This window comes from Eptatretus burgeri, chromosome 14, assembly GCF_056783735.1.
Source record: "Eptatretus burgeri isolate ZD-2024b chromosome 14, Ebu_testis_v1, whole genome shotgun sequence".
Classification (NCBI taxonomy): domain Eukaryota; kingdom Metazoa; phylum Chordata; class Myxini; order Myxiniformes; family Myxinidae; genus Eptatretus; species Eptatretus burgeri.
The window spans coordinates 34,749,258-34,774,554 of NC_140974.1; the positions used below are offsets into that span (position 1 = coordinate 34,749,258).

The following is a 25,297-nucleotide window of genomic DNA, read 5'->3' on the forward strand; positions in this document are numbered from 1 at the left end:
TGGATGAGAAATTGTGCAGAATGTGGTTGCTACAAAAACAATTGTTCTTAATTTGAGTTAAATCAGTAAAAATATGAGGCTATTGATCGTGATGCAGACGAGAACCACAGGAAAGGTTTAGGGAATTGGACCAATTTGTGGCCACAATAAAATCTCCTTTGGCCACGAAAAATGATTTTTGTAGAACTGAGGGTGATTACTTTCATCCATAAATATCAAAATGCAAGTAGACGGATCTTTTCAGCATAAAAGACAATCAGCTCATTAACAGCCCAGTATTACACCAGTTCCAAGGCAAGAGAAGGGTAGAAGCCATTGTGTGAACGAGTTTGTGTACATGGCATCGTCAGCACAGCGCGATCATCGCTGTCAACTATCATAATTGTTTACCCAAATTCCCACATGCTTTGTGTATTTCAGCCGTGGTTTTATTGTTATCCCCATGCCTTTTTGAAAAAAACAACACGGGGGACTATCGTACTCGACTCCGTCTGTCTGTCTGTCTGTCTGTCTGTCTGTCCATCCATCCACCTGTTCGTCTGTCACCCTATCTCCTCAACAGTTGGGAAGAAATTCACCAAACCTGGTAGCTATGATAATCACATGGCAAGAAAATGCAAAAGCAGTCATTTTTTGCCGTGCCCCTGAACCAGGCTCAAAAAGTCAAATACCGGAAAATGCAATTACGGGCACATTTATAAACATTTTAAAATGAAACTTTGTCTATGCAATCAACATTGGGGGACGCATGAAATATTTAACAATTTTTTGAATTTGACGACCGGTTCATTCCCCACGGGGTGGGGACTTCGGGTCACAAGGGTCATAATGGGGGGGGGGGGAATTTGACTCAACATTTGACACAGGGTTATTCCTGCTGCAACTTTAATGGCATCTTTCAACTTTGCTTGAGGTGGGAAGTGTGGGGGGTTGCAATGGCGAACCATTAACTTCACTCTCGTATTTCTCTCTGGAATTGGTGTTACCTCAAATTGGATGATGCATCTTATTCCCTCAATGTAAGTTTTGCAACCAATGAAAATGAAATCTATTTGCAAAAATCAAAACACTTATTCCAGGTCCATTGCTGCATGTAGTTGGTTTTAAACTTACAGGCCGTGGCAGGTAAACTATGGAAACGAAATAATAATTCTCCACTCGTTTTGTGATTGAATAAAAGATGAGCAGCATGGATTCAAGCCTGGTGTTAGCTTAACGGTTAAGGTGTCTGGCTTAAGATCTTAGGGTCTTGAGTTCAAGCCCTTGTCATGCTGTTGAATTAACACCTGGTTAGTCGTCAAAACGAGTATCACCTTCCTAGTGACAGGGGCATTGCATCAGGACCACAGCTGTGCTTCCAGAAAATGATGCAGCCATGTAGCCACAGGCTGCGTACGAATAAATAAATAAAAGAATGGATTATTTGTTCATATTTTAATCAAAACATGAATGTCGCAGCACCAGGGAGCATCACTTTATCGCAACAATCTTGGAGGAAAAATGGTTCACGTCGCCCTCTGGCGGGCACGATCCACGTCACGTGGTCAATGCTCATGGTGTTTCCTTTGTCATGGATGGAGGGAGATTTGCTAACTTCATGAAGGTGGCTAAGAGAGGAGACTTAATCCTCCATTCCGTGACGATAATCACGGAAGAGGGATGTTTTGTGAAGCGTGATCCAACATCAACAACTCGGGAGTTGTTGTCTATTCATCTGGACCGTTTTCAATTGTATTAAATGAATTCGTCATAATTTATTTGAATTTCCCACAACATTAAATCATTATTCAAATCGCCAATCTCACAGGGTTCTTTTATTTTGTGGGTTCTTCTTACAGAGTTGTGTTGCTCTTTTGAGGTTGCTTCTGGATTTGAAAAGTTTGTTTTAATCTTGATTTTGTTGAGAAAATTTGTTTCCAACGTTTGTTTGAGTTTTATATATTAACCTCTTTAATTTTCAAATCGTTCATGTTAATCGCCTCTAAATATTCATCAAATGTTTTGAGACTTTTACGAAAAGAACCCTTTACCTATTGAACCCTAGTGGCCGTCTTTCCAGCCGCTATTCAAACTTCGATACACCCGAGTAGCCGGATTTTTCTTCAAAGAGCCCAGGGTGGGGGAGCTGAAAGCCCAAGCAGCCCAGGGTGGGGGAGCTGAAAGACCAAGGAGTCCAGGGTGGGGGAGCTGAAAGTCCAAGGAGCCCAGGGTGGGGGAGCTGAAAGTCCAAGGAGCCCAGGGTGGGGGAGCTGAAAGACCAAGGAGTCCAGGGTGGGGGAGCTGAAAGTCCAGGAGCCCAGGGTGGGGGAGCTGAAAGTCTAAGGAGCCCAGGGTGGGGGAGCTGAAAGTCCAAGCAGCCCAGAGTGGGGAAGCTGAACGTCCAAGCAGCCCAGAGTGGGGAAGCTGAACGTCCAAGCAGCCCAGGGTGGGGGAGCTGAAAGCCCAAGGAGCCCAGGGTGGGGGAGCTGAAAGCCCAAGGAGCCCAGGGTGGGGGAGCTGAAAGCCCAAGGAGCCCAGGGTGGGGGAGCTGAAAGTCCAAGGAACCCAGGGTGGGGGAGCTGAAAGTCCAAGCAGCCCAGAGAGGGGAAGCTGAACGTCCAAGCAGCCCAGGGTGGGGGTGCTGAAAGTCCAAGCAGCCCAGGGTGGGGGAGCTGAATGTCTAAGGAGCCCAGGGTCCAAAAGGTTAACCTCTCATGACATTTGATAGAAATCCCGAATCCTCTCCGGATGTCATGATAATTTTTTATTGGTGTATGCTGCCTACCATTTTCTCAACTTCCATTTAAATTCCAAAATCATTCATTAAATCATTCAGCATTTATTTTGTTACTACCCTTAGTTCACAGCTGATTGCATCATCCTCTGGGAATTTAATTTAATTTTTTTTTTTTACAAATGACGGTGCAATGCACTCCGTAGAATAAATTCACTGTTGTTGGATCCACAAGTAGAAACACTCCTTGGAAGTTTGAAAAGAAAACCTTCAACCAAACTGTTTTGTTTCATTGATTTTATCAAATGCTGACTCGGGTGCAAAATGATTGGCTTTTAGGACGAAGTGCAGATGTTGATCAGTGAACTGGACGGACAATGCAAAGTTCTCTCAATCAACTTGTGTTCAACAACATACATGTAGTAAATCAGGGGTGTGTTCCATTACCAACTGGAATGGCACTCGTTCGAGCATATACATCTGTCAGGCTGAACAGTTTACGTTTTGTATTCCACTGATTTGCCACATCTGAATCCGGGCCTCAACCAAAATCTAATCAGCCTGTTCTTGTCACTTACTCAACTCGTCCGAGGTAATAAGCTTGTAGAGTGCTCACCAAGTGGCTTAAGCACTCAAGCAAGCATTCCAACAAAACGGTTGCGACGGAACGGGTAGCTTGGCAAGTGTAGCAAGGTATTGAACACACTCCTGACACATGTGGCATTGTGGGATACTTTGCGTTGTTTGGTTAAAAACACAAATTCAAATCGTCCCTTTGCGTTGTGAGAGAGATTATCGTGTCGGGGAGTATTTTCGAGTGACGTTATTTCCACACATATTTCGAGGCAATCCGTGTGCAGGTGTAATCTGGATGATCTCAGAAGAAAGTTACTTTTGTTCAGCATGCGCTCAGTGACATGTTAGAGCAGTTGTATAGGGGATTATTGTTGTGTGATGTAAATGCAAAAGTGAGTTGTACATTTTAACCTGGACTTTCAAACCTGGTTGCACACTTACACACACAATGAAACACACATGAGGATGCACACGCGAGGATGCACAGTTCACACTTGTCTTCACCAGCAAGATCTGTTTTTAATTCTACATTAAATATAAATATAATTATTGTTTTATTTCATGATTATGTTGCGCTTCCTGACTCTGACGGTATTTTCTGTAATCTTTAGGGATTACCAGGACGGATGGGTTTATCAGGAGCTGATGGATTACCAGGTGCCCCTGGAACAATGCTGATGCTGCCGGTAAGGCTTTATTTTTAACGTTGTTGTTGGTAGATGTTTTTGTGGTTTTAATAATGCTTTTTGTTGTTCAGGCCGTGTGAGTGGATGGATTTGTGAACATTAACTGTTTTTTTTTTAACAATGATACAATGCTCAGGATGAGCTTGTATACAAAGGCAGGACAAAGACATGTTGATCAAATCTAAGGTGAACTAGAACGGCACTCGGTAGAGTGCATACCCTCGCCAGGCTGAACAGTTTATGTTGTCTATCCCACTGAAGGCTGAATCTGGATCTTCACGAAAATCGAATAAATTCGTCCTCGTCACACACTCAACCTGCCCACTATGTTTCCTGTGAATCTGTGCATAACTTTTGGAGATATCCTGCTCACAGACAGGCAACAGACAGACAAACAAACAGACAAATAGGGGTGAAAACAATTGCAAAATGGTTAGTAAAGAATTTACACTATATAGATTTTGAACCTGGGTTCCCATCATCATGAGCCATCGATTGAGATGGAAATACTAAACAGGCCAATGCAAGGTGATACAAACATCGGTAACCATCACTCGTATACCTTTGGTTACACTAAACAGCACAAATAAAAATACAAAATGCTGATTCAAAATCAGCTAGTGATGATACACTACCACTTGCAAGTTCTGACACAACCGTTTTTTTTTTTTTTTACGAACAAATTAAATCAACACTTTTCTGCAATGGAATCATGACTCAGCCTCACGATATGTGGATGTAGAATCCAATTAACTTCAAAATCAAAATTACGACTCAATGTTTAAACCTTTACGTTTCTTTACCTGAAAGTCTCACTTCTGCATAGCTTGAGTCATTGATACCGATATTTTTTTTGGCAAATAGTAGAGAAAGACAAAATATTTGCTGCTCGAATAGAACTTGTAAATACAGCAGCACTATCCATCTTGAAAATTACGAAATGATCAAAGATAGAATCATTAAGATTTGAATAAACACCGAGCTGACATTGAGAAGGGTTAGGGTGACTACACATGAATATGATAAAATTAAAAATATGTTAATTTTAAAAAATGTTAAAATTAAAAACATTTTAAAATCAAAATCTACATTTCTTTGACCACAATGCATTATGTATATTCACTCTATAGTAGTTTATAAGCGTATCATTGTGTACACATTTGTATGGGTGGCCATTTTTCCCCATATCATACCTCGATATGGACAACTACACTCCATGATACTTTCAGGATAAGTTTTTTTTTCCACAGTGCAAGTCAATTATTCCCTTATCCTCAGGTCACCCCCCCCCAACCCTAATCATAATCCTTTCTACCCTCATTAACCCTTCAAACCCCACCTCTTCCTTTCCAGATTATTCTCTTTTCTCTCCTCCCAACATCCACCTTCCTTTTTTGTTCCATTTCTAATTCATCCTCAATTTTTCCCTTCCTCTTCTTTTTGTTTTCGAGCTTGTATCCCACTTGTTTACTCCAGCCCCCATCACCCCCTCATTATTCTCTTCACTCATTATTCCTCCATATCTCTCTTTGTTATGTCCCTCTACCCCGCTACTGGTGTTTCCCCACTTTCCATGGCATTCTATTCTGTTCTGTTCTGTTTGATGTTCCACCTCTTCCACAAGCTTCAATTTTTATGTGCTGTGATGCAGCCAAGTTTGAATGTATAATGTATATTATGTTCCACGCATGTCTTGCTTCATGCGTATTCATGTCTTGTCTCATGCAATTCATGTTTTGCTTCATGCGTATTAATGTCTTGTCTCATGCAATTCATGTTTTGCTTCATGCGTATTAATGTCTTGTTTCATGCAATTCATGTTTTGCTTCATGCATATTCATGTCTTGTGCCATGAATATTTATGATCTGCCCATGTGTCACGTCATCTCCGCTGCAGTAGGCGAGAGCAACTCTTGCCCAGCCTGGCAGGACGTGTGCATATATCTGTAGAAGAAACGGTTTTTTACCAACACTTTTGTATTGTTTTAAATTAAAGAAAAGGTGATTTGAAACACTGTAAGTGTTGGATAAACTGCCTGGAGCATTCCTATTCACGAATCAGGACATGTAGGCCATTCCAGGATATGTGTATGTAAATATATAGCTGCTTTATCAGATATGACTAACATCACCCATCACGCTAGGTGTTTGAACAACCCCTGAAGATCGCAAAACTTATTGAATTTACACTTTGTTCAACAGTTTGTAAAAACTTTCCCCAAGGATCGGTGGCCGGGCTGCACACACAAAGGCAGAAGGTGGGAACACACTTCTTGTCTTTAAAATGGTTTATTACAAAGGAATATGACACGGGGATGGACAAGACAACAAAATTGGGATAGATTTGGCAGTCGAGGACAGACAAATAGAGAAGGGAAGACGTGTTTATAACTAGTAAATTGATAGTAATTACATAAACTACAACCGAAGGCGCCAAAAATATACCATTTACCATCACACCCGAACAGAGGAGGAAGCCAAGGGCTTGTGGCAGACACAAGCTTATCTGGCCAATGATGCAGGCTAGTGGGGTACAGACCGACTGGAGGGGCGATGACTGGACGGTATCGTCCACATACAGTCGCTGAGGAGAGACCGCACTCAAGGGGCGATGACGATGCCAAGTGCCGAAGAGGAGAGAGACACATCTCCCGCACATGTGCATGGCACAGCTTTTAGGCCCTTGGACCCGCCTTCCAAGATGTGGCTGGTCATGCAATTGGTTGTCCCGTGCCCAGTAGGGTATACCACGTTTGCAAAAGTAGTTGCTGGAATGATGCACTATGTGCCTATCGATTCCACTAGTGAAGTTAGGTGATCGACCAAAGTTTGAAAATTTTCCCGCCTTTTTTTGACCGCGGGCCGGCATTTTGAAATTTCAGGAAAAATCCATATTTTTGGAAATAACATTGATTTTTGATTATTTTAAAAATATATATTTCTCTGTGTTTAGATGGCAGAATGCACTTCAGTAGGCACCAGTATGATAGTACGTACCCGTAAATATTATTCACAACTTGTCCCAACATTTTGAGAAGGGGTTGCCATTTTGGAATTTCACTGAAAATCCCATATTTTGACAATTATTGCACAGCACATTTAGGCATTTACAGAATATCAGTAGTACCATTTTCATAAAGACATTATTAATGACAAATGAGAGCATGATCAATTAATTATGAGAACAACCAAATATGTTTTAAGCGACATGGTTTTCATATATTACAACATAACAATCTAGCAAACAAGCAACCACCCAGATATCTTGTAGAGAACATAGCATTTGTTTTGTATAGTCTGGGTAAAGCTTCCTGTGCTCTTACACGCACTGTAGCAATGCTTGACATTGTTTCTCATTATTGCACATATGAATAAAGTCAGACACTAGCTTAATTCCTCTTTCAGCTAGAGCATGTACGACATGCAAAGAATTAGCACTTTCACAAAATTTCCTGTAACTGGCGAACTTGTCCCACATAGCCACAGTTGTCTGCAGCCACTCCTGATCATCGTCTATTCCTAGGAGGTCAAACATCAGCCAGAATTCTTGGCTAATGAAAGACCTTAGCATTGGCATATCATCAGTTGAATTAAATTCCACATGGGGAAGTTGTGGGTTGCCAGAGTCGAACTTCTCAGGCCGTTCTGTATCAAATAACACTTGTCCCATCAACTCTCTCTCTGTGTTCGGGACACCGTTATCAGCTAGGGACAACACAACTAACTGAGGGGTTAAGTACTAAGTATGGCAATTGCACGACAAGATACAAGTTTGTACAGTCATATGTTACACCACTGCTGCACCACTGTCATGTTTGTACAGGAACATGTCAGCCATGAACTTCAGATCGTGTCGTGCCGCAAATGTGCTAAGTGGACTCTGTAGGAATGCTTTAGCATAGAACAGACCTACGAACTTGGCCACTCTGTTTAAATACACTTGTTGAACATCCGATATCTTGAACTGGTCTTGGAGCAAAGCTAATTTGAGAAAATAGATGGGTTTCGCCATCCACCTGGCATGGTGGTCAGCGCCAGGGCACATAAACTTGAAGTTGGCGAGATTACCACCGAGCCAAATAACCACGAGCGTGATGAATTCCTTATAATCATCTCAAGGAAACGTTTTGTTCTCTAACTGTTCCCGTGACCAGATAAGAACGTCCTGCGCAACTTCATACAACCAGGGATCTGCTGAATCCCAGGAAAATTTGTTCAGTTTTGTGTAGTCAATAACAAGAGTATTCCATTCGGCCTTCAAACGATGAAATAGCTTTACACCCAGATCTTTTGTTTGCTCTGTCACGTGCTCGACTACATGTTTTATGTGCAGTTCATATATATGGTGCCTGCACGCGACCCACAATACTGCTCGACCAAGGTAAGACTCTATTAAGGCACAGGCACCTCACCACTATCCGGTATTAGATGCTGTTGTGTCAAATACTATGCCAATCACCTGATAGTACACTTCCCAGTCATTCAGTAAGGTTGTGACTGTGGCGGCCTCTTGTGCTGTGCCAGTTCCGGAAGGCATTTCTGGAACTCCAAGCAGTTTCTGATCCCCGGGTGCGCCACTTATATAGACACAACATCGTTCTGATAAGACGCCTTTTCTCAGCTGAAGTATTTTGCCATCCCAGTGAACAAGAACAAAAGTAGGTATTTTATATACAGTCTTGATTTCTTGAGCACGGTTGACACGGGCAATCTGACTTCGGCGCCATGCAGTCATTACAGATATGTTTGTAGAGTCTACTGATTGGCCTGTTGCTTTCACTACACTAGCCGCAAACATCGCCTGCTGCCTACTACTCAGTTCAAGTCTATCCGCCGTCGGGCTGATGTAAGTCATAACATCCTTCTTCTACCTTGTTCTATCGTATATTTTCATGTCACGAGATGCATCCTCCGGATCTGTGTCGTTTTCTGATGATTACTGAAGTTCGATTTTCGACTGTTTCTGTTTATTTACAGTTTCTTCTCGTCTTTTTTCTCTGCTGCCCATTGGTCTCGTTTTCGCTTGGCGCTGTCGCATTGCTCTTGTCGCATGTCAAAACCCATAACACAACCAAGCTGTTCTTTCGTTAGCTGTTGTTTCAAGTGTGCTAGATCTTCTTTCCAGTCTATTATTTTACAGTTTTTCAGTATTGATTCTGGATTTTTCTTGCTTATATCCATGGGCATATCGAAGAAATCTTTGAATTTTTCTTCCTTTTGCTTGAAATTTTGCTTCATACATCTGTCACTGCGCTTACTTGTTTTCTCTTGGCTCTTCCACCTGTCATACAACTCTCGTATTGCTTTCTCAATCTTGCACGTCATCACGATAAGCTTCATAGCTTCATTTTATTTTTTGTCAGCCAAACTCTCTTTGCCCATAATAATTATCAATCGCAATCCAAAGTGAAACTTCCAAACTTCTCTGACATCACAGGCAGTTGCACAAGAAGCAGTTTTTAGTGTTCCAGTTTTCCTAAACTCATGCTGAAATCGACAAAGAACATAGGATTTTTTTGGAAATTTACTGAAAGGTAATTTTTCCATGGTTTTCTTCACCAGATAATACACAGTCCTATCACTTTTTGCATCACTTTTCAGCTTGTTCTCACTCATCTTGATTGTAGGATGGTCAGTCAAGGTTTATCTGCAAGTACACAAAGAATAATAAAAAAAAATTTCATTAGATGTACACAAAATATACGATTTTCACTGAATTTCCAAAATGGCAACCCCTTCTCAAAATGTCAGTACAAGTTGTGAATAATATTTTAAGGTTACTTACTATCATAATGGTGCCTACTGAAGTGCATTCGGCCATCTAAACACAGAGGAATATATATATATATATATATATATATATATATATATATATATATATATATATTTAAATATTCAAAAATCAATATTATTTCCAAAAATATAGATTTTTCCTGAAATTTAAAAATGGCGGCCTGCGGTCAAAAAAGGCGGGAAAATTTTCAAACTTTGGTTGATCACCTAACTTCACAAATGAAATCGATAGGCACATAGTGCTTCATTCCAGCAACTACTTTTGCAAAAGTGGTACACCCTAGTGCCCAAAATATGTACATCCACAAAAGCATCCCACCTTCATCCAAGGCTCTCTGCAGCTCACTATAACTCCAGGTGCTTTTTGTATCAATCGTGGCCACAAATCCTCACCAGGCCTCAACGTACAGGAGGTCTACACAACACGACTTTCTCTATACTTCCCCACAGGTGACAATCACTGCCTCCTGACTGTACATATTATGTACAACGTACCTCTGACCAGTTCCTGGTTACAGATTTAAATCTATCCTAGTCAATACACAGTCTATGCTATGTTAACACATCTGGGCAATGTACCCCCACCTCCCTTTCCACATAACAACACATATATATATATATATATATATATATATATATATATATATATATATATATATATATATATTGTACACACACGTACATGTCGAACATTTGCAGTTCAGGATTCAAATTGGTAAAAGGAGGAAGTAGCACACTGAGCAATAAAATAATTCAAATTTTAATTCTTTATTTAAAGCCTGAAGTTTCAATAACAAACTAGTTCTCTTCCTCAGAGGCATTCAGAGTGCTGTGATGATAACAATGTTAAGATCCATTGGGGACAGTTCGCATCATGGATTGGTCAAAGTCCTAGCCAATCACAAGGCTTGCTTGCGATTGATTGACTATGTCAACACAAACAGCAGTCATTCAATTACCACTTCACCAAACATATCGGTATCTGGGTTGAAATCCGAAAGAAAATGGGCTTTTTATGAAGCATTGAAAATATGGTTCGACCCTTGCTGAGGTAGCAACAAGGTGGCAGCTCACGTGTGTATAATTTATTAATTGTGAGAAAAATGTTTAAAACCCCCTATTTAGGTGCACCATGGTAAATAATTAAATGTTATCCTATAAAGTTTTTTGGCGATTAACCTTAGGAGCTCAGAGTAGGGTCACAGACAAACATATCACATATATATATATATATATATATATATATATATATATATATATATATATATATATATATATATATATATATATACACACATTAATATGTACGTACTTGATTTCCACTGTGGAGAAACCATTTTGGTGTAATATAACTTCTAAAGATAAAGATTGATAAACTACTCATCCATTGTGGATGCATGAGGCAGACTTCCTGCTTTGTGCACTGTTCCTTCACAACACAAAAGTCTCTGGACATAGATTTACCATTATCTGATCCATCCTCCCACTGTAGAACCATGTCAGGCTGTTATGTGGAGTGTTAGGTCACACTCAATATGGTGAACAGGGTGCATAACAAGTGTTCATGTGTGATATCATTGGAATGGAAATGTGTTCTCTGGGGAAGGAGGGGGGGGGGTTGGATCATTGCACAGGTTGGATTAAGTTGAAGGTGCTGCTTATGGATGTTGGCTTGGATTGCATATTCAGCTTGAAACCCTTAAATAATAATCACTTGTCTAAATTGTCTAATGTCTATTGACTCAAACCTTACATTTCATATGGACAATTTCCTGTGTAATGTGTCTCTAAAATTCCTCGAAGCATTCAAATAAATTATAATACAAATTATGTTGACTTAATACGATGTAGATGTAGTACAGGCTCGATGGGTCGAATGGTCTCATTCTGTGTCCAAGTTCCTTGTGTATCCTTGTGTAACACCATTGTGTGTCTAATATTTCATGTTGATATATTTCCTCTTTCTTCCATTACCCAAGCCTTATGTTATTTATGTTATAATAACGTCAGTGGCACTACGCCTGTTAATCCATCAATTTCCCCTCTAAATCAGTCCTTTTATTAGTAATGCCCACACCATTTGTTGTTCACCCTTTTGAGAATACCTCTTGTGTGTTTATGTTGTGCATCTTTTTTGACGGAATGTTTGCATTTACAATGGTGTGTGCTGTGCAACCATTCCTCCATGTGGAGAGATACCAGTATTTTTTTTGAATAGTTTAAGATGTTTCTCGTTATTATGCATCACAAAGCACAGACTGCTTCTTGGTGTTTACTCAATCTTGTTAAAATATTTCCAGAGGTTTATTTCAAAAACTTCCTTGTGTTGATGCTCTTTTCTATTTGTTATGGAAGTGTCTTTGTTATTAATTATGAAACCTCTTTGTTCATAATTACCACCCCATCATTACACAACTTCATTACCCCGTGCACGTGAAGCAAAAAGCGGGGTTAAGCAATCGGGTCACTTCTGTCTGTCTTTGTCTGTCTGTCTACAAACGTCAATTTATGATCGAGGAACAACTTGATTTCAAATAAATGTTATATTTTGAACATGAATCGGAAAAGCAAACCTGTAGTTTAACAGTACTTTGGCTCTGAATTTGCCCCGATTGCACATGTGCAGAGAGACGTGAGATAATATTTTAAGTCTGTCTGATTGTTTGGCGGTCAAGCAAAATTGAAACTCATTCCAAACAGGAAACTTACTGTTTTTAAGGAAGTCATAAAGGACACAAACAATAGGCATGAAGAACTAATGTATGGCGTTAAATCAAATAAGGTGGTGTAAAAGACGCTGCATCAACAGCGGTAAACTTCTGAACTTTTTTTTCTTCAACCTTTAAAAATCGTTATTTATTCTAATTCAATTATATTCTTGAACACTGGAGAACACAAATCACCTTTTTGTTACTTTTACAACCCTTCTGTTTAGCAGTACTTGGACAAAATATTATGACATTTTACGTCCTCATGAACAATCAAATTTGCTACTCACAGACCCTGCCCATGTCCTTGTTTCTCAAGACAGTGCGGGGTAAGGTGTTCTATGAACTCTCAAGTTTTAATTGTTATTGTTGGCTTCTCCACTCTATTGGGTTGTTTTTGTTTGCCATGGTCTTCATTCATTGGACTTGTCGTTCTTCTTGATCATCTTCCATAATTGTTTTGTTAACACTTTTGCCAAAACTCGATGAGCAAGCAGTTGTTTAACATATTGATCTTACTTTTGCTGCTTTTAATCTGGATATCTTGATTTGCTGAGCACAAACTGATTGTTTTTGAGCTGTTGCAGGGTGTGCATTGGTGGAGTGTCAAAAGGGATCACTTCAAATTAATTTCTGAAACTCTTTTGCTTATTTGTCATGTCACATATAGAATATATATTTTTGATGCTATTTTCCTTGCAATGTCCATTGTACATGTTTGTCTTTAATTGCAAAGTGTCTTGTGGTTCAAGGTCACCCCAGCATTCAGAGTACCCCTTGAGTTGATGCTATTCTCTCTGTATTTGAGAGCCTCTTGCTAAAACATTAAATCCAGAGCCAGTTATGTCATGGCCATTCTGCTGTGTAGTTGCATTCGTCATTCCATATGGTTGTACAGTCTTTATATATAAAAGTTCCCGGTGCTGACTTAACCCGAGCGATTACCTGCGCATTTCATTCACTTTGCTTTCCCCCTTTTTCTTTTACCTTTTCAACGTTTTGAATGCTTTAGCTCACAATTTCCCAGCTTGCAAACATAAACTGATGAATGAGTAGTGGACAACCAGTTGCCATGCATATGCTTAACTCGGTAATTGCATGCCATAAATGTTTAAATTGGTGTTGTGAACCAAGGTTCTGAAATTTGCCGGAAATTATCGGCTTCATTTCAATAGCATTGGACCTGTTGGTCACACTGCTGGGCATTTAAGGTGGAGGAGATCGAATGATGGGAAATCCAAGGTTTGTTTATTTAACAGCTTGAGCTTGCACCGATGATAGACTGCTCAACCAATATCATCCAACTTTGGGAGAACCTGGGAGACAAACAGTCGTTACAGAAACGTTCAACAGTTTGAATTATTTACTAACTACTGAGCAATATGACTCAATTGGCATCTTTACAGCTTGGCTTATTTTGCTGTTGGATCAACTATTCCACATAATTATTGATGTATTTTTGAAATAACTTTTATGTGTTTTTGTCACAGTTTCGTTTTGGTGCCAGTGATGGAGGTAAAGGGCCCGTACCATCGGCCCAAGAAGCTCAGGCTCAGGCCATCCTGCAGCAGGCGAGGGTAAGTTTTTAAGAAGTAAAAGTTAAAGCTTTTTTTTACGGTTCTCAGTGATTGCTTGTTATTTTTCGCAGCAGATTCAATCACAAGGAGTATTTTTCTTTCTTTTAATATCACACCATCACATATAATAGGATGGGTGGGGAGAGGGCTGGGGTGAATGGGCTCCATAAGAATCTTTGACCAATTTGTAGTTGACAAAAATGTTGGGGAGCAAATGGAACACAGCTATGACAGAGCCTGGAATGACCTGGCCTTATAAAGGTCCAGATCGTGACTGCAAGCATACAAGTGCTTTGGGTAGTTCTCCATCAATAACAGCTGAAGAAACACAGAGAGAAAGCAAATGAGCCACACAGGTCAACTATCTGTCACTTGATAGGTGACGGGCCTCACCATTCGTCTGTCACCCTCCAGTTGTGGGTCAAATGGCTGCATCCTTCCTAAACGTCGCGAGCTACACCAGAATTGCCAGCTTGCTGTGACTACATGGTCAAGAAACTCTGCAGCTGAAACACAGACAATATTTGATAGTAGTAATACCATGTTTCTTACTATTACTGCAGCAGAGCCAGTACTATTACTACTATTACCACAATTAATGCTGAGGCTGAATGACAACACCATGATACTGCATGCGTTGTTGTAGCTGAGATTATAGGATTTGTAAGTTTTAAACACCAGGACTAATTTGATGAAAATAACAGAGAGACTACCCATTTACTTGGCCTGATGCAAAGAACACAACAGTTGTGGATCTGATAAGAATGAGAGCAAGGATCTACTCCATTACATGAAGTAGCATGTTCAGTCTAAACTTTCATCAGTAAAAAAGGAATGACAGAAAGAGAGAACTGAATAACTTTAATTGGTCGCTGACTGGTAGAGACACAGGATACTTATATTATTGGCTAAAACTTGTATTTCACCCCCAAATCTGTGGCACAATGCCAACCTCCAGTCAGAAAAGGAAAGAAAGATGTAACTCACTGATATAGAGCTTTCAATTTTAGCAACTTGCTCAACAGCCCATATCATGTCTCGGATGAGGTTTTTAATGATGTCTTGGAGCTTACTATCCAGTAGGAGGTATGAGGAGCACACACCATCGCTGAAACGTGGTTTTGATAAAATACCAAGGCAAAGCTCCCAGAGAAGATGGAACATCAGCAGAAAAATATATAAGCATGAAGGTCAATACATGGTACGACTGCTAACAACAGACCGTCTCTCAGACTTCAAGGATGCATCTATTATTTGTGAATCGTGCCTCTACAAATGCAATGCTAATCATGCCAGATGTGATCACTCACCATCATGGCATCTTTCTCCTCTCCACTGCCTGAAAATATGTACACAGTTCTGCTCAACAATCCTGTCTTCTTCGTTCATATGCAGCACAAGGCTGTGGTGTAGCACCGTTGGCTGAGGTCACAGCTCTGCTGCTGATTCCATGCCCTCCGCTGGTTATGGCAGGAATTTCTAACTTGGCCAGGGTGGCGGCGATAGCTCACCTTCTCTTCATGAAGGACACCATGGGATCTTTAACGTCCACCAACAAATGCTGGCAGATGGGATGCCTGTTTGAAATCCATCCGAGAAACGGCACACACACTGATGAATCACCCTACCTGTGAAACACCGGGATGACAGTTTATAGCTGAGTGGGGATTCAAACCCAGGCTATACATCTGAGAGGCAAGTGTGCGTACCTCTAGGTGAGGCCATCCTGTCAGCCAAGACTCTTGTCATCACTGCTGAAAGCATCATCCTTGGGAAGCAGTGTGGGTTTCTACTCAGAACATGAAACAGTAGATGCAATCACTGCTCATAATTAAAAGAAAACTGCTGGCAGCAAAACCACAGCCCTTTCATGATGTTTCCTTGACTTTAAACTAAGATCAACTTTGGCGAATTTTGCATAAATTTGGTTGCTGGTAAAATTAATTCTCTTTTACGCTCTTTCCACATTCGTATGTCGGCTAGAGTGCTGCACAGTGGTTCATCTATGGACCCATCCACTGTCACTAGAGTGTCATCAACCAAGGGCTGTGATCTACAGGTCAGGTCAGGTATGGGAGCATCCACCAGAGCAGTGCGTCGCTGCATCCACTTTCCGCCGGTACTCCAGGGGCCTCCGTCTGGCCACCCCCAGGCAGATATCTGGCCCATCACCATCTTCTTAAGATGCTGATCAACCTGCTGCAACCATGAGGCACGTGGTCGGCCCATTGGCCTCCTCCACTCACAAGACTCCCTCGCTGAGAGAATCTGGTGATCAGGATCAGCGTCAGGAAAATGAGCCACATGTCCATACAGCCGCAGCTGACGCTCATGGACTACGCAGGTAACAAATCTCATTTGAGTCTCTCTCAGCAACCGCTCGATGGACACAAAGTCCGACCAGCGATAGCCAAGGATTCTCCGAAGAGACCTGGTACCAAAGGAATGAAGTCTCCATCTCAGATCCTTCATCAGAGTCCAAGTCTCACATCCATAGAGCAAGACTGGAAGCACCAAGGACCTGAAGACTCAGACTTTTGTCCTCCTGCACAGGTACCGGCAGCACCACACCCCATTATCCAGTGAATCCATGACTCCCCAGGCCCGACCCAGACGTCTATTGACGTCTGACTCACAGCCAGCAGAGACATGAATATCACTGCCAAGGTAAGTGAATCTCTCCACGACCTCAACATCATCTACAGAGCTTTATAAACCTGTGACAGTGGTGTTTACAGAGTTCTCAACATCTGTAAAAGTAGGTGAGCTATTGCCAGCACCTATTTTGAGTTCCATACTCTGCTCCAACCTACATGGCACACTACATCAGTGGCACAGCTGTGACTCCAGCAAATTATGCGACATGATGTGATGAAAGAGGAACAACAACAGCTGGAAACACCTCAAACACATTGCCCTTCTGCTCCCAATAAGGTCTCAAAAGCTTTAATCAGGGTCCTTCCCCTTGCCAATGACTACTGTACATGCTTTGCAAGCACACCTGTTTGAGGATGCACGGAACATCACTGTTTCTCAAAAGCAGTTCGTTACTTTTATCTCTTCATCAACGTAAAAAGGTATTATTCCAAAACAAATCAGGATAGGTGCACCTTTGGGCTGGCAGGATGGCCTTGAGGTATGCATACTCACCTCTGAGCCATCTGGCATTGGTTCGAATCTCAGCCCAGCTACAAACTTTCACCCGGGTGTCTCACAGGCAGGGTAATCCATCATCGTGTGTGCCATCCCTCTGATAGATGTTAAACTGGAGTCCTGTCTACTGGCATGAGTTGGTGGACATAAAAAATCCCATGGTGTCCTTCACAAAGAGTAGGTGAGCTATCATCTGTACCATGAACAAATTGCAAATATATGCTCGAACCTACAGAGGCCATTGCATCAGTGGCACAGCCGTCCCCTCAGACAATGATGCCATTCACAAGGTTATGCTGCATATGGAAGAACTAGAAGAAGAAGTGTACATTGCCCAAGCCGTTAAAACTAGTAACACGCGACTGAGTGCGGTGGACAAATTATGCTATCTCAGCATTGTCCTGTTACAAAGTGCCAAAGATTGACGATTAAATTACCGTACACAGCCCAACACAAGGGTCAGTTCTGGTTCTTCTTTTGAGAAGCTGACACACTGTTTGTGGAGTAAAAGTGTCACATGTCTATGTACCAACCTGTTGCACTGAGTACTCTCCTGTTTGATTTTGAGATTCTGGCTGGTCTTTCGACCACCGGCAGACTGGGCACCTGGGCTGGTTCCATCTGCTCTTCCTTCACATTAATTGTGCCATTAATAGAAGGACCTGTATGCCAAATACCAATTGTGCAGTAATGCCAGATGAGCAGTGTCGAGGGCATGATTATCCAGGCTTGGTTCTGCTGGGCAGGGGCACCTCATTCACATGGATGGCACACTGCATCCTGAGCCTCTTTTTTACAGTCAGCTGAAAAGTGAGGACCTGCTCACAACAGTGGAAATGCTTCTAGTCTCATCATCACGCTCAATTTTCATCACAAAGCTTGTCAAAATCAACTCAAACACTTATGAAGCAGCTGACCATGACAGACTAATATGGCAACGCACATGAAGTCATGCCACACAAGCCATCAAGAGATCAATGGTCAAGGTTAAATAGAAGCAGAAACGGAGGAAGGTTGTTGTGCCTCCCACTCATGGCCAAACCTGTCCAATATGTGGTCAGGACTGACCCTTCCCTTTGGTTCTGAGGAAGGGTAGTAGTAATGGATTTCAACCACCACACCCCAATATTTAATACATTTGCTCAGGAAATATGAAGAAGTCCAAAATTATACTTTCCTGGAAAGCTCTGGAATTTTACTGTTTAATAAGAGCGATAGTTTTCTGAACGAATTAAAGTAAAAATGTAACTTAATTATCCTAAGACGTCACCATAATTCCCATAATGAGTGAATGGTTGGGGAAAGGATCCAAAATGGCCTTGCACCATAAAAACCCAGCACAGGTTTGAGTCTTTTTCTCTGTAGTTTCCGTGCAGTATCACAATAAACCTCGTGTTGGCTTGAAGGTTAAGGCGGCTGGCTTTAGATCCTCGGTTCCTGAGTTTGACCCCCTTCGTTTAATTAACACCAGGTGGGGTTGATTCAGCCGGTCAGCCTTCCAAGGTTGGCGAAATGAGAACCAGTGTACTGGTCAGAGGGTAACAGGGGCACTGCATCAGCAGCATGGCCAATATGGGCCAGCAGCATGGCAGCAGCATGGTGAGGAATGTGGTTATTGCATGGTGAGTATGCCTGCTGTTGGCTTAATGGCTTGAGTGGTGGGCTTGGGATCTGAGGGTCCTGAGTTTGAATCCTGCTTGGCTGTTGAATTAATACCAGATGAGGTTGACTCAGCCTGTGTCATCCTTTTGAGGTTGGCAAAAATGAGTGCTAGATTGCTGGTATCCTGTGTCGGAGTGGCGACCCGTCCAGGATTGTCGCCAATAGCCCAGGAGACTGTTGAGGCAGCACCAATGCTCTGCACAGAGTATGGTCCCACTGGATGGATGGAAGGTGATCGTAATGTTACGGTTTGCCTTCTTCCAGCAATATTAAAGTTTGTTTTTCATTTTAACCTTTAAGTATTAATTATGAGCTGTTATCGATCAGATTAGTGTGTTTATGTCACCAGAAGAGTGTGTAAAAAGTTCCAGACTGATCACGAGGAGGATGAAGATAATAATTTGGAGAACCGAGTTATTTAAGAAATATTTTGAGGTTGAGCCATTGATAAGCAAGAGTACAGTATACAGGTGGACTGTTATCAAGGTGAATGCAGAGTAAGTTGAGATACCTGTGTGGAATTAAAACCATTGTATGAGATCCTGGCCCATTGCTTTGGAGGAAGGAAATGTTTCTCAACGTTGATTTAAAGAAATACAGATTGTTCCACACGAGAAATTCCAGAATGAAATGGAGTTCCACGGTTAATTAAATATCTCCTTTGGCCTGTCTGAACTATCTTCAAATTTGTATCACAAACAGCTGCTGTGGGATAGCTTTTAGCAACAAGGAATACAAAAATGTTTATTGAAATGATTTACGCTCCATTATATATTCCTTGTTGGCCCCTTCAAGATTTATTTATTTAAATTTCTAAACAAGATTGAGACTCATGGAAGAGCAAGGTGACGGAGGGTAAAATGGCAACGGACTGACAGTGGGGCCAAACTGGGACACAGCAAATAAGGGGACGAATTGATCGGAAAAGAGGAGCAAGAGAAGGGGAGGACGTACAGCAACCTCCAAGTACGGGTTAATGGAGCCGGAAGTTGAAAATATCAACATCTGTTGTTGATGATCCCAGACATTGAACAGGAGAGTGTGCTTACCTGCAGACCTTCGCTGGGGTAGTTGGGTAGTTGTGTTTCAGTGACCCATTAAACACACCAGGGATGCTGTATTAAAGTATGTCTGCACGTGGACGCACGCACGCACGCACGCACGCACACACACACACACACACACACACACACACACATTAAATATGTCGTTTGTAAACGTGACATTTTTCATGGTTTAAGGAGTAATGATTACAATAGGACAGTCATGACTCTCACATGATAAACATAGTACTGTATTTGTTTTACATAATATGCAGTTCATCAAGAAAGTTATACACGAATGAGTTAACACAAGTCCAAGACGCGCCAAGGTTTTCAGTTTGTCAAAATATGAGTAATGAGGGAAAAATTGTTATTATATTAATACGCCAAGCCATATTTTGTGGACGTATCTCCTCTGAAACTGCCAGACAGATTGTCGCCACTTTCGGCATGCGAGTGTTCTGTGGTCTAATGAACAGCATGGCTATGTGAGATCGCGCCAGATGGACAGGTTTGGGAATTTTTGGCGATTTTCTAATTTTTACATTCGTTTGCATGGCGACGTGTGACGTCACCGCTGAGAGCCGTAATGACGTCACGACATCATCGGTCATTCGCTGACGTCAATACGTCTGTTGTCGACAGACCGTCACCGTTGAGAGGCGTAAGGCCACTCCTAGAAAACAGTGTCTGCAATGTAAAACCCTCTTCTGCACATGCTGACTACCTCGGAAGGTGAATTTGACACAAAAAAATGGAGCAAAAAACATTGTATATAAAGAAATTCAATAAATCACATTGTGAACACTGGATATATTGATGTCCTAAGGAACTCTCACTCCAGAAACTTCGTGTGGAGCATGGGTTTGGCTTGTATTTATAAGTCCCCTTCCGGTTTCACCAGAGGGGACTACAGGTTTGCTCTCTGTCTGTGCATCCGTCCATCCGTCTGACACCCCTGTGGTTTTTCGACTTGTTTTTTCCCCCATAACCTTGACCATTTTGTGAATTTCTCACAGAGTTATGCCCTTTTTAGACTGAGAAAATATCTCATTTTATACATGGGTCAGTGTTCAACTGACCCCTCCTCTGGTATGACAGACCTGAGCCTCGCCTGGTAGAGGAGTTGCTCTCTTCATCAAAGACTCTCTTCCTCACTCTCCATGCACTGCCCTCACTCCCCCACACCCCCAGGAATACCTCTGGCTATGGCTTCCCCTCCACTCCCACCTCATGTCTATATGTGTACTGTACCATCCACCAAATAGTGATGACTCCATCGACACCTCACTATCCGAAAACATGGACCAACTTCTATCTTCTCATCCAAACTCTCTCTTCCTCATATGTGGTGACTTCAATTGTCATCATGCGAGTTGGCTAGGTGTGGGTACCTCTCTCACCTGTCATGCCACCTCAGCAAAAGCTTTCTGCGACTCATTGGGACTGACTCAATCGGTCAACTTCCCGACCCGGATTTCAACCAATGGTACTCCATCTCTTCTGGATCTGATTTTGACAAATTTCCCTGACAATATCTGCTGCTCTTTTCTCCACTCCAATTGGTTCTTCTGACCACGTCCTTGTCAAGGTGGACATCTCTCTAGCTATTATCAGAGAACCACCTCAGTGCCGTCAAGTCTGGCATTTCACTCAAGCCGACTGGCAGGGTCTCCAAGCAGCCATCAAACTTACAGACTGGTCTCCTATCGCTACTTTCTCCAACATCAACTCATCCTGGGAATTCTTTCAAAGAAACTTGCTCTCCCTCATGCACAGATTTATCCCCTCTCGTCTTCAGTTGTCCTACCCTTCCTCCCGCCCTTGGTTTACTGAAGCTTGTGGCGCGTTAGTTGTCCTGAAACAACTTGCCTTTGCCCCATGGAAAGCAAACCGAACTGAGGGCAATCTCAGTTCCTTCCATAAAGCTCGGAACAAGTGTGTATCAACCCTCAGGAGAGCCAGAAAACAACATCTTTCTCTGCTCAAGTCTGAACTTTCAAACCTATCTCCCTCCTCGAAATCCTGGTGGCATCTAATCAAATCTGCTTTTGGTGTATGTGCCCCCTCCATCCCCTCCCTTACCTCAAATGGCCGCACTGCTGATTCCACACGTGATAAAGCTGAATGTATAAACTCGGTGTTTGCAGCTAAATCTTGTGTCCAAAACCCATCACTTTCTCTACCCACCTTCCCAGTCACACTCAACTGTCCCTGGACTTTGTGTCCTTTTCTCCTGACAAGGTGGAGAGTTTGCTGTCAAACCTCGACTCAGATTCTGCAACCGGTCCAGACGGCATCAGCCCACATTTCCTGAAAACTTGTTCTTCTGCTCTTGCTCACCCTCTCTCTCTGTTCTATTCACCCTCTCATTTGCTCAAGGTCATCTGCCATCTGCTTGGAAATCAGCAAACGTCACTGCCCTGCAAAAAAAGGTGCAAAAACAGATCCCTGCAACTACAGACCAATCAGCCTTCTCCCAATCATCAGCAAGGTTATGGAATCCATCATCGCTTCAGACATTAAATTCCTCCATTAAAAATGGAGTTCTTTCATCCCCTCTTCCTGTCCAGGCTGGAATTCCTCAAGGTCGCGTTCTGGGCCATGTTCTTTTTCTGGTTTTCATCAATGATCTTTCCGACTCTTTGGAAAATCTTACATATTAATTTACTGATCACTCCACCCTCTGCCGGGATGACAGGAGTAATGTGACTTAGGCAAATGTGGCAAATGTGACTTAGGCCTAAATACGTCGTGCGGCTCCCCGAAAAATAAAAACGTATGTGATCCCTGAGGGATCTGTCATCCCTCAGACCGGCCAGCAGCAGCTTCTTCGCTCACTGCAGATCTGGATAAAATCACAAGCTGGTACAACCCGTGGAACATGTCTTTCAATCCGGACAAATCTCACACTCTCACTCTGTCTCTCCGAAAGGACCGTTTCGGCCAAAGTCACATTTGCTCTACGGTGAGGATATGGCGGCCGTACGCCCTCTGAATTGACAGAAACGTGCGGCGGCCGCAGAGTTTCTGCGGTGGCCACAGGGTGGCCCTACACCGTTTGGCTATATTTACAGGTCGTAAGGTCGCCGTGGAATTATAACGTGGAGTTATAACTTGTTTCATTTCTACGTTCACCGTAGCAATTCGACAAGCCAAAAAAAAAACTGGTAAAAAAAAAAAAATTATCCCATTCGTTACCGTCCGTCTGGCCGCACGTTCGCCTTTGGGCCCCCCTGCGGTCGCCTTGCGGGCACCTTCAGGCTACCTTGCATCTGCCTTGAAAATTCTATTGCCGCCGCAGGGCCCCCTTCAGGTCACCGTGCGACATCAAATCAAAGACCGTACGGCAACCCCACGTTTTCGGTCTCCACAATTTATAAATACGCCGTGCGGCTACCCAAAAAATAAAAACATGTGTGACTGCTACATTGTGTGACCGTGGAAATACTGCGGCTGCCATATAATTGCTAGTGGCCGTAGATTTTGGAGACCCCCACGGCCGCCGTGGCAAATGTGACTTAGGCCTAAATACGTCGTGCGGCTCCCCGAAAAATAAAAACATATGTGACTGCTACATTGTGTGACCGTGGAAATACTGCGGCCGCCGTATAATTGCTAGTGGCCGTAGATTTTGGAGACCCCACGGCCGCCGTGGCAAATGTGACTTAGGCCTAAATACGTGGTGCGCCTCCCCGAAAAATAAAAACATATGTGACTGCTACATTGTGTGACCATGGAAATACTGCGGCCGCCATATAATTGCGAGTGGCCATAGATTTTGGAGACCCCACGGCCGCCGTGGCAAATGTGACCGAGGCCTCAGAAATCCCCCCCCCCCATCCACTTTCTCAACAATCTTCTGGAAGAAGTCCTTTCTTTCAAGCTTCTGGGTCTCACTATCTGCCATGACTTTTCCTGGGAAATCCACATTTCAAGCCTCGCCTGCAAAGCCAGTCGCCGACTGGGAATCTTCTGTCGTGCAAAGTCCTTCCTCGGCCCACCTGAGCTCCTGACCAGTTACAAAGCTTTTGTCCACAGCCTGATGGAGTACTGCTCTCCCCTTTGGGCTGGTGCTCCTGCCTCCCACCTTTCTCAGCTTCACGCTGTGGAAACCAAGGCATTTTGGATCATTGGCATCTCCTGTGATGAGGTTGAGTCTTTGGGCCTCTCACTTTCTCACCGCAGGCTGGTCGGTGGTCTTTCTGTCTGCTACCGTCTCCTCTCCAGCCTCGCCCCCCCCCACCCTTCCTGTTCTCTCTGCGATTTGTCCCCACCACATTTCCGCAGGGCGCTCAAGGTCCACCAACAACCCCCTTCTGGTAAAACTACCAAAATCACGAATCACTGCTCAGCTTCACTTATTAATTCCTCTTTATTCCCGACTTTGGAATAAACTCCTTCACTCTGTTCAATCCCATTCTTCCCTCCAAGCTTTCAGAACAGCTGCTCACCACCACCTCTTCTCACCCCCCATCCAAATCCTTGATCTTTTCTACCCCTGATAATCCACCCAAGCCCACCTCCTTCAAATTCCCTGCTTTCCTTCCTGGAAGTCCCTGTAATGTCCATCTTGTATTCCCCATGTTCCCCACCCCATCCCTCTCCCTTCCACAGACCTCCGAATGTCTCTGTTCCCCAATGTTTTGTCCTTCCCTCTCCCGCCCCTCTTGCCTCATGCCCCCCTTGCTGTGCGTTATGTGTTAGCTCTCATATGAGCCTCGACAAGGTATACAAAAAAAAAACTGCCCTGACTCCACCCCACTGCTTTTCACCCATTGGCTGGACAGCTGCCCCGACTCCACCCCAATAAAATCATGTGCCATCATTGCATGAAGCAGCACAGATTGGCAGGCCTCAGGCCCTTGCGTTTGTCCATGGCCGAGTGTAATTGTCATTATTCCAGGTCTATATCCATGATATATTATATATGCACATAAGCTGTATGCATGATTTTGCTTCATGTTTGTACATCTGGTTATTTTTATTATTTTCCGCACCGAATGTGCCATTATACCTCGCCCAAACAAACGAACATTCACTGATAATGTAAACATCAATGATGAACAATAGCAAAAGTTTGTGTGTCTTACACAAGTTGGATAGAATTGTGCAGAGCTGTCTAAACTTGGTTATATTCCCAATTGGACTACAAGCTCAGATCGGTGTGTCCCCAGGCAGGGTGTTCCATCATGATGCGCTGTCCTTTGGATGGCTACCTGAAGCCAGGTGTCCCGTCTGCCAGCATTAGTTGGTTGGCGTTAGAGATCCCACGGTGTCTTTCATGGAGAGTGGGCGAGTAATCTTCGGCACCACAAACAAATTACAAATTCCTATCACCTTCATTCAAACCCCAGACCTGCCCAGAAAGACTTGAATCAAAAAT

The 25,297-nt window shown here is 42.8% G+C and overlaps 1 protein-coding gene across 3 annotated transcripts in view; it reads left to right on the forward strand.

The window, feature by feature from the left end:
* The window catches only part of LOC147012952 (uncharacterized), a 571,074-nt gene that overhangs the window by 266,038 nt on the left and 279,739 nt on the right, over positions 1-25,297 (forward strand). For all 3 annotated transcript variants that reach the window (XM_085854308.1, XM_085854309.1, XM_085854310.1), the window contains 2 exons: positions 3,901-3,975; positions 13,967-14,053. In XM_085854308.1, coding sequence (XP_085710434.1) covers positions 3,901-3,975; positions 13,967-14,053 — 162 coding nt within the window. The remainder of the gene's footprint in view (positions 1-3,900; positions 3,976-13,966; positions 14,054-25,297) is intronic.